Source organism: Nerophis ophidion, linkage group LG07, assembly GCF_033978795.1.
Source record: "Nerophis ophidion isolate RoL-2023_Sa linkage group LG07, RoL_Noph_v1.0, whole genome shotgun sequence".
In the NCBI taxonomy this organism is placed as follows: domain Eukaryota; kingdom Metazoa; phylum Chordata; class Actinopteri; order Syngnathiformes; family Syngnathidae; genus Nerophis; species Nerophis ophidion.
This window is the reverse complement of record NC_084617.1, coordinates 19,703,305-19,712,970: the sequence shown is the minus strand read 5'-3', so window position 1 is coordinate 19,712,970 and position 9,666 is coordinate 19,703,305. Positions and strand designations below refer to the sequence as shown.

General features: G+C 40.9%; 1 protein-coding gene across 1 annotated transcript; it reads left to right on the top strand.

Moving 5' to 3' along the window:
• Nucleotides 1–455: 455 nt before the first annotated feature.
• On the top strand, nt 456–7,899 carry dcaf7 (ddb1 and cul4 associated factor 7). Its single transcript, XM_061905538.1, has 7 exons — nt 456–837; nt 1,156–1,314; nt 3,480–3,591; nt 3,663–3,781; nt 3,859–4,068; nt 5,065–5,182; nt 7,085–7,899. Exons 1-7 carry the CDS (start codon nt 700–702, stop codon nt 7,255–7,257), a joined length of 1,029 nt encoding a protein of 342 aa, XP_061761522.1. The 5' UTR covers nt 456–699; the 3' UTR covers nt 7,258–7,899.
• Nucleotides 7,900–9,666: the final 1,767 nt, after the last annotated feature.

The following is a 9,666-nucleotide window of genomic DNA, read 5'->3' as shown; positions in this document are numbered from 1 at the left end:
ATTTGATATGCCATTGATATTTGTTTAATTATTATTATTATTATTTGAAACTGGATTTTGCATGTCACTAAAGTTATATAAGCCTTGCTTGTTCAATATTTAATGCAAAACTTGTTTCGGTCCCTATTAAAAGGTTAATTTGTTCAACCTTGGCCCGCGGCTTTGTTCCGTTTAAAATTTTGGCCCACTCTGTATTTGAGTTTGACACCCCTGCTCTAGAGCCATAGGTTCCTTCCCTACCTCTGGAATAGAGAATCCTTTTGAATCGGTAAAAAAAATCGTTTTTGCATCGTGAATCCTGTTGAATTGCAAAAAAAAAAAAAATCGATTTTGAATCAAATCGTGACCCCAAGAATCGATGTTGAATCGAATCGTGGGACACCCAAAGATTCCCAGCCCTAATAACGACACTACATACGACAAAACCATCGACTTTACTTTGAAAGCTACAACCGGAAGTCGCTGATGACTTACTGTAATGACAGCTTTCTGTCGCTGGATCCGCGCTATCATGCCGCTCTTTGTTGAATAAAGTGCTGATTATTTGGTGTTATAACAACATATTTGCGGTGCGTCGGCGATTATCGCCGCGTCTCATCTCCGACTCTCCTCGCGAGTTCAAAGAAAAGCGACCCTATTCGCCTCCCGGCTAAGTTTATTCGCCAGTTAGCCGCAGCGTGCTAGCCGCAGTTGGCGAGGATGTCGCTGCACGGCAAGAGAAAAGAGATCTACAAATACGAGGCGCCATGGACGGTTTATGCCATGAACTGGAGCGTACGGCCCGACAAACGCTTTCGCTTGGCGCTGGGGAGTTTTGTGGAGGAATACAACAACAAGGTGTGTGTCCTTTTCGGGGGTTTGCCATTCGTTAACACAGGCTAAAGATAGTAACGGAATGGAGCTAACGCTAATGCTAGTTGTTTTGTTCGGCGCCTGCTAAAAACACAACACTTCGCTATTTATCCATCCATCCATTATCTGCCGCTTATTCCCTTTTGGGGTCGCGGGGTGCGCTGGCGCCTATCTCAGCTACAATCGGGCGGAAGGCAGGGTACACCCTGGACAAGTCGCCACCTTGCTATTTACACGAGTCATATTATTACATTGGAATTAATGGTAATTCATGCGGTTTACACGGATGATGTTTGTGCCCAGGTCCAGCTGGTGGGTTTGGAAGAGGAGAGCTCCGAGTTTGTGTGCAGGAACACTTTCGACCACCCGTACCCCACCACCAAGATCATGTGGATCCCGGACACCAAGGGGGTCTACCCGGACCTGCTGGCCACCAGTGGGGACTACCTGCGCATCTGGAGGGTACCATATTTATTTTCTGCCATCTTCCAGTTGAAATGCCAGCGTCAAAGCGAGTTTACGTCTTTGTATCAAAGAAACCTTTCAGATATTCGCAAGTCATGAACGACTCGTACTCTTCTCCGGTTACAACTAAGTAACGCAAGTTGATGCGGATGTGAGAGTTTCTGCGCATGCGCGTGGACATGAACGACCCCAGTCAATCAATCAATCAATTAAAGTTTATATATATATAGCCCTAAATCAGGGGTAGGCAACCCGCTGCTCCGGAGCTGCATGCGGCTCTTTGATCACTCTGGTGTGGCTCAGCTGTAAACTTGCCGACCTTCCCGAATTTGCCGGGAGATTTCTGACCTCAGTGGCTTTGCCTAAAATTGTCTGAGGTTTGCATACTGCGATTTTCACTCGGATAGCATCATTGACGGCGGATCGCGATGGCAATACCCATATCATCTTCTAATACATGTATTTGTGCCCTCTAATACAATCCTCAAGCGATTTCAAGGCAAACTTGTTCAACAGCCATGCAGGTTACACTGACGGTTGTGATATAAGCAAGCTTTAACACTCTTACTAATATGCGCCACACTGTGAACCCACACTAAACAAGAATGACAAACACATTTCGGGAAAACATCCGCACTGTAACACAACATAAACACAACATAGCAAATACCCAGAATCCCATGCAACCATGACTTTTCCAGGTTACATTATACACCCCGTTAGCACAAAACCCCGCGCCCCCAAACCCGCCCACCTCAACCTACGCAGGAGGGGGCCAGGGGTGTAATTTGTATTAAATCTGATCTTTTGGCATCAGATTCAGGCCACAACAGGAGGTAGTCCTGAATCCGATTGGAATCTGATCTTTTCAAATGTGACTTCAGTCTAAATACTATGTGACCTGACTCTGATTTTTTTTGTCAGCTTCTGGCGAGCTACGTAACTTGTGTGCACCATATATATATATATATATATGTATATATATGTATATATATATATATATATATATATATATATATATGACATGGTAATTAAGGAATGCTAACTGTTTGCATGCTAGCTCTTTTACTTAATGTTCCATGTGTACGCCTCTGATTCATATAACTTGGTACTTGATGCATTCATACCGTACTAAGCATGGCAACGTTAGCATTTTGGTTAGTTTCCACGGCTTGCACACATTCGGCATTCACACGCATAGCTCGGTTGGTAGAGTGGCCGTGCCAGCAACTTGAGGGTTGCAGGTTCGATTCCCGCTTGTGCCATCTTAGTCACTGCCGTTGTGTCCTTGGGCAAGACACTTTACCCACCTGCTCCCAGTGCCACCCACACTGGTTTAAATATAACTTAGATATTGGGTGTCACTATGTAAAGCGCTTTGAGTCACTTGAGAAAAGCGCTGTATAAATATAATTCACTTCACGAAATTGCACATACTATTATGCACAATTGTTTATGATGCATGTATTTTTTGAATGCAAAATAATGTTATGCATTTATTTAAAGTCAAATCTGTTTTATTAGGTATTACAGTCAACATGTCTTTTTCGTATTGCTTGCTTAATTTTTTTCAATTGTCTCTTATTTTATTACCACAATGTAATGCAGACTGCACTTAGTACAATTTAAGTTCATATATTTTTCTGCTGTCCAATAATGTTGGAATTTAGTTTGGCAGATAAGTAAACAGTCCTTTTTATAGTAGAGATGGTAAAAACTTGCAACTTAAGTTTGTTTATTGATAGTCTCTGCAATTATGTTACTGTAAAACTAAACACACAAAGCAGAGTACATTAAAATACACATGAAATGCACATACATCTAGATATCATGTTAAATCGACAATACATTTGGTGTAAGTTGAAAAAAAATCTTATTGCGCTAACTTAATGCTAATATACAATGGAAAATCCCATTGACAGGCTAACAAAACTTAGCATTATTGTTGTTATAAACCTTTTTAAATGTTTACCAAATACAATTTTAAAGTGAATAAAAGTGTCAAATATTGAAGAATATAAATTTTTTGGGGAGGGTGGTGATGTAGAAGGGCGAGATTTTCTATTTCTTTTCCCATTTTTTTCCCCTAAACATTTTATTTGTGGCGGCTTGCAAACCTACCTATAACGTGATGTCAAAACATCTTCACTCCCATGTTGCAGGTCAGCGACACAGAAACACGCCTTGAATGTTTGCTGAACAACAACAAGAACTCCGACTTCTGCGCTCCCCTCACGTCCTTCGACTGGAACGAGGTGGATCCAAATCTGCTGGGTAAGCGAAAAAGTATCTAATGGGGAAAATTACGTTTCTTCCAACAATAATGACGACGTTCGGTTTTGCAGGCACGTCCAGCATCGACACCACCTGCACCATCTGGGGTCTGGAGACCGGCCAGGTGCTGGGCCGGGTCAACCTGGTGTCGGGACATGTGAAGACACAGCTGATCGCTCATGACAAAGAGGCTCGTTACTAAAGCAACGCAGAGATTTCATTCGGAGCATGGAACTGAATTGTAATGGCGAGCATCTATCCCTGCAGGTGTATGATATCGCCTTCAGCCGCGCGGGGGGCGGCCGGGACATGTTTGCCTCGGTCGGGGCCGACGGTTCTGTGCGCATGTTCGACTTGCGGCACCTGGAGCACAGCACCATCATCTATGAAGACCCCCAGCACCACCCGCTGCTGCGCCTCTGCTGGAACAAACAGGACCCCAACTACTTGGCCACCATGGCCATGGACGGCATGGAGGTCAGTAAATGCACCGTTTACATCAGGGGTGCACAAACCTTTCCCACTGAGGACCCTAGAATGACAAATCAAAAGATGCGGGAGCATTTTGGTAGTTCTCATAGTCAGAGCTAGCACTTTATACATACATATATGTATATTTATATATATATATATATATATATATATATATATATATATATATATATATATATATATACATATATATATATATATGTATATATATATATATATAGATAGATAGATAGATAGATAGATATATGTATATATACATTTGTATTTATATTGATATATATTATTGTGTGTGTATATATATTTTTATAAATGTTTGTATATATATATGTATGTATGTATGTATGTATATATATACACTGTGTATATTTGTATATATAGATATACTGTATATTTATATATATAGATATAGATATAGATATACTGTATATATAGATATAGATGTATATGTATTTGTGTGTATATATATATATATATATACACACATATATATAAACACACACACAGTATATATGTTTGTGTGTATATGTATATATATGTGTATGTATGTATTATATATGTATATATTTATATATATATATATATATATATATATGTATCTATATATATAGAGAGATATATGTGTGTGTGTATATATATATATATATATATATATATATATATACATATATATATATATATATACATACATATATATATATATACATACATATATATATATGTGTGTATATATATATTATATATGTATATATATATATATGTATATGTATCCATCCAAGCATTTTCTACCGCTTGTCCCTTTCGGGGTCGCGGAGTGTGTGTGTATATATATATCACAGTGTATTGATTTGCGCTTTTCCAAAATGGGAAGTTGTCCTTGTTGAATTGATTTTCACCTCGCTCTTTATGATGTCACGCTATTTATGCAGCGGGTCCAACTGCAAACATAGTTAACCTGTCCGCTGACGTGTTTGTGTGACACAGGTGGTGATCCTTGATGTTCGTGTACCGTGCACGCCAGTGGCCCGCCTGAACAACCACCGCGCCTGCGTCAACGGCATCGCCTGGGCGCCGCACTCTTCGTGTCACATCTGCACCGCAGGTAAATGCTCACCTCCACAAACCGCCATATTTGTCACAGATTTCCTCTCAATACTGCAATGAGGTGGCAACTTGTCCAGAGTGTACCCCGCCTTCCGCCTGATTGTAGCTGAGATAGGCGCCAGCGTCCCCCGCGAGCCCAAACGGGAATAAGTGGTAGAAAATGGATGGATGGATAGATGCTTCTCAATAGTCTTCCTATTTTTTATGGCAACAAAGCAAGCGTGCATGGTACAAAGCGCTTCAATGAAAGGCCTTACTTTTCAAACTAGCTTGATGCTAATGGGATATGCTATAGACATGCTACTGAATAGCGATTTTACGTGGCGACTTCAACACCTCCAGAACTGAGGTGAACATTACACTCAAACAGCTGGTGCATAATAAGTGCAATACATACAGTATTAACACTTTGTAGGACTCAACAAAAGACAAGACTAGCACATCTAACTAAATGGCAAAGACTACTTCTAACCTGAGAATGATATTCAGAAGTGTAGGAAAATACATTTTTAACGTTATTATAACGTTATTATATAATATAGTTATTGTTATCAGCTCACTGGTAAATATTTGATAAGTACATGTTTTAGTTTTATTAATAAACAAATTATGTACTGACATATGATGGAGGTGTATACCTCCAAAATTGGCTTAATAAAAGCTAGCATACTAACAGGTATCATTTGTCAAGGTACATAATAATGGTAAAATGAAATAAAATGGTAAATGGTTGTACTTGTATAGCGCTTTTCTACCCCTTTTTAAGCAGCCCAAAGCACTTTGACAGTATTTCCACATTAACCCATTCAAACACTGACGGTGGGAGCTGCCATGCAAGGCGCTCAACAGGACCCATCAGGAGCAAAGTTAAAAGTTAAAGTACCAATGGTGAGGGTAGCAGTGGGCAGCAGCGGTGCCGCGCCCGGGAATCATTTATGGTGATTTAACCCCCTATTCCAACCCTTAATGCTGAGTGCCAAGCAGGGAGGTAATGGGTCCCATTTTTATAGTCTTTGGTATGACTCACCCGGGACTTGAACTCACGACCTACCGATCTCAGGGCGGACACTCTGAGCAAGGGTGAAGTGTCTTGCCCAAGGACACAACGGACGTGACTAGGATGGTAGAAGGTGGGGATTGAACCAGTAACCCTCAGATTGCTGGCACAGCCACTCTACCAACTTCGCCACGCCGTGGCGTAATAATAATATTCGACAATGCTAACTAACATGCGTCGAGTACCAAAATATTTTACTCTGTGGCGTGTACCTGGAAAAAAAAAGTTTAAAATGCTAACATTAGCATGCATCAAGAACTAAAATATGACTTAAGTGTATACCTACAAAAAGGTATTTGTAGTAGATCGACTCTTTATAGTTTTGCTATTTTCCATGGTAGTCCTATGTACCTTGACAAATGATACCTGTTGTTAGCATGCTAATGTTAGTATGCTAGCTTCTTTTCAGCTAATTTTGGAGGTATACACCTCAGTCATATGTGGGTACTTAATTTGTTACAGTACAAACACTTTGTAGGACTCAACAAATACGAGACCAGCACTTTTAACTAAATGGCAAAGACTACTTCTAACCTGAAAATGATATTCAGAAGTGTAGGCAAACATAATATAATATTACTGTACAGTTATTTTTATTAGCTCACTGGGAAATATTTTATAAATACATGTTTTTGTTTTATGGTGAACACACACAAAAGTACCAAAAATTAGTACCGTTAAGTTTTGGGAATTGGTACCGTGAGGTTTTAAATGTAAGAGGTATGTTGTAGGTTTTGAATATGAAATGATGTCATTTCTATTAAGAGTCTTTGTCGCATGGTGCGATTGTCCAAGCGTGACAAACACTGACCTGTCACCATGGTCTTCTCCATCCCGCCTCAGCCGACGACCACCAGGCCCTGATCTGGGACATCCAGCAGATGCCGCGCGCCATCGAGGACCCCATCCTGGCCTACACGGCCGAAGGGGAGATCAACAATGTGCAGTGGGCGTCCACGCAGCCTGACTGGATCGCCATCTGCTACAACAACTGCTTGGAGATCCTGCGCGTCTGAAGAAAGAGAACACGAGGAAGCTTTGTCCGGACTTGGAGTGAACAGTTTTTTGGACTAAAAACCCGCCGACTCGGCAATAACTTACATTTAGTCTTTTACGCCGTTCTTCTTCTTCTTCTTCTGCGTGTGTTACATCTTTTTATTTATTCTGCTCTCCAGGTAGTCTTCTCGTAATGCTTGGAACTCTGAAAAGTTTTTTTCTCAACGTTTTTTTGGAGCCAGCGCTGAGATTATGTTGGTGGGGTCGTGAAGGAGGAAGGTCTTGATAGCAGATCTGGTCTCGTTTTAGCCAACGTGTCCCCTCTGAAGCGCTCATCCAAGAGGGATTAAATTATGTCACCACCTTCTGGAGACCTCATGTACAGCATCACTTTAAAATGTCCGCTCAGCAATTCCTTTCTTTTTTTTTTGTATACTCCTTTCTTATATACGTTAGCCTGTGCTAGGACGTAGTAGGAGGTGTGACTTTGTCTATTTTTGCTCTGGTCCTCACTTGAAGGTCCGTCCTTGTAGCATGCCAGTACAAGGTACATGTACATAAATATAAATATATCATTTTAAGATAGCCAAGACATCATGTTGTAGCCTTTTTTTTTCATAAATCCATTGAATTTGCTGTAATAATAAATTGTATTCCTTCAAGTGTCAACTCATCCTTCTACTATTGGTATTAAATAACTCTTTGAATAGTTTTTTTATCAATCAAAACCTGTTATGCCCCCTTTTTAAATAAGATTAAAAAGGGGGCACCCAAAATCTTAATCTGCCACCAAATGCCCGAGCACTGAGCTGTACCCGGAGAATGTGTGTGCTCGGCATCCGCGTCAAGTTAACTTTCAGTTTTGATACCCGCCTTGGTCGGACAAAAGCATGAGAGATGGGCGACAGTTTTTAGAGATTGCTCCCACCTTTAGATCGCTCAACTCTCTGCAGCGCTGGTATCACAATTGGTTGTCATAATATATCTTTTTTTAATTTTCAATTCCAGTCACCTCTACTGAAACAACCTTGTGGGAGGACTTCCGGAAAGGGGCGGGTCCTAATATGTACATGGTCATAACAAACACATAACATCACACTGATATATTCTCCGTTTAAATTAAATGTCAGATTGATTTTTCACATTTACAGGACTTTGATTTTTTCCAAACAAACAATGTGGGAAGTCCTTAATCATTGCTGTGCAACACTCTAATCTTGCGGGGTTCTCCAAGGCTCTATTTTAAGTCCCCTGGCTCTATTTTAAAGGCCTGCTGAAATTAGATTTTCTTATTTAAACGGGGATAGCAGGTCCATTCTGTGTCATACTTGATCATTTCGCGATATTGCCATATTTTTGCTGAAAGGATTTAATAGAGAAGATCGACGATAAAGTTTGCAACTTTTGTTCGCTAATAAAAAAGCCTTGCCTGTACCGGAAGTAGCAGACGATATGCACGTGACGTCACGGGTTGTGGAGCTCCTCACATCTGAACATTGTTTCCAATCATGGCCACTAGAAGCGAGAGCGATTCGGACAGAGAAAGTGACGATTTCCTCATTAATTTGGGCAAGGATGAAAGATTTGTGGATGAGGAAAGTGAGAGTGAAGGACTAGAAAAAAAAAAAAGCCGAGAGCAGTGGGAGCGATTCAGATGTTATTAGACACATTTACTAGGATAATTCTGGAAAATCATTTATCTGTTTTTTGTGTTACTAGTGTTTTAGAGGGATTATGGTCATACCTGTACAACCTGAAGGTCGGCCCTGTCCCTTTCTTCAGCACCAGTCGACGGGTGGTGGCGATGCCCATCTCTTCCCTTCGCAAGGAACCCTCTTCGAAACACGATCTTTCGAAATGATCGCTGCATAATACACTGTACTTTGTGTGTGTGGTCCAATCCAACCGTGTTCGCTTGACATCTGTGTTCCATAGTAAAGCCTGACTGTCATCTTTCCGGAATCTAAACAATGAAACACCGGCTGTGTTTGTGTTGCTAAAGGCGACCGCAATATACCGCTTCCCACCTACATCTTTCTTCATTGACGTCTCCATTATTCATCGAACGAATTGCAAAAAAAATTCAGCAACACAAAGTCCATAATTATGTGGAATTATGCAATAAAAACAGACGATTTGCAGCTGTGAACGGTGCTGGAACAAAATGTCCTCTACAATGCGTGACGTCACGTGCAGGTATCATCATACCGTGACGTTTTAGCATGATACTTCCGCGCGAAGTTTAAAATTGCAATTTAGTAAACTAAAAAGGCTGTATTGGCATGTGTTGCAATGTTAAGATTTCATCCATCCATCCATCCATCCATCCATCATCTTCCGCTTATCCGAGGTCGGGTTGCGGGGGCAACAGCCTAAGCAGGGAAACCCAGACTTCCCTCTCCCCAGCCACTTCGTCTAGCTCTTCCCGG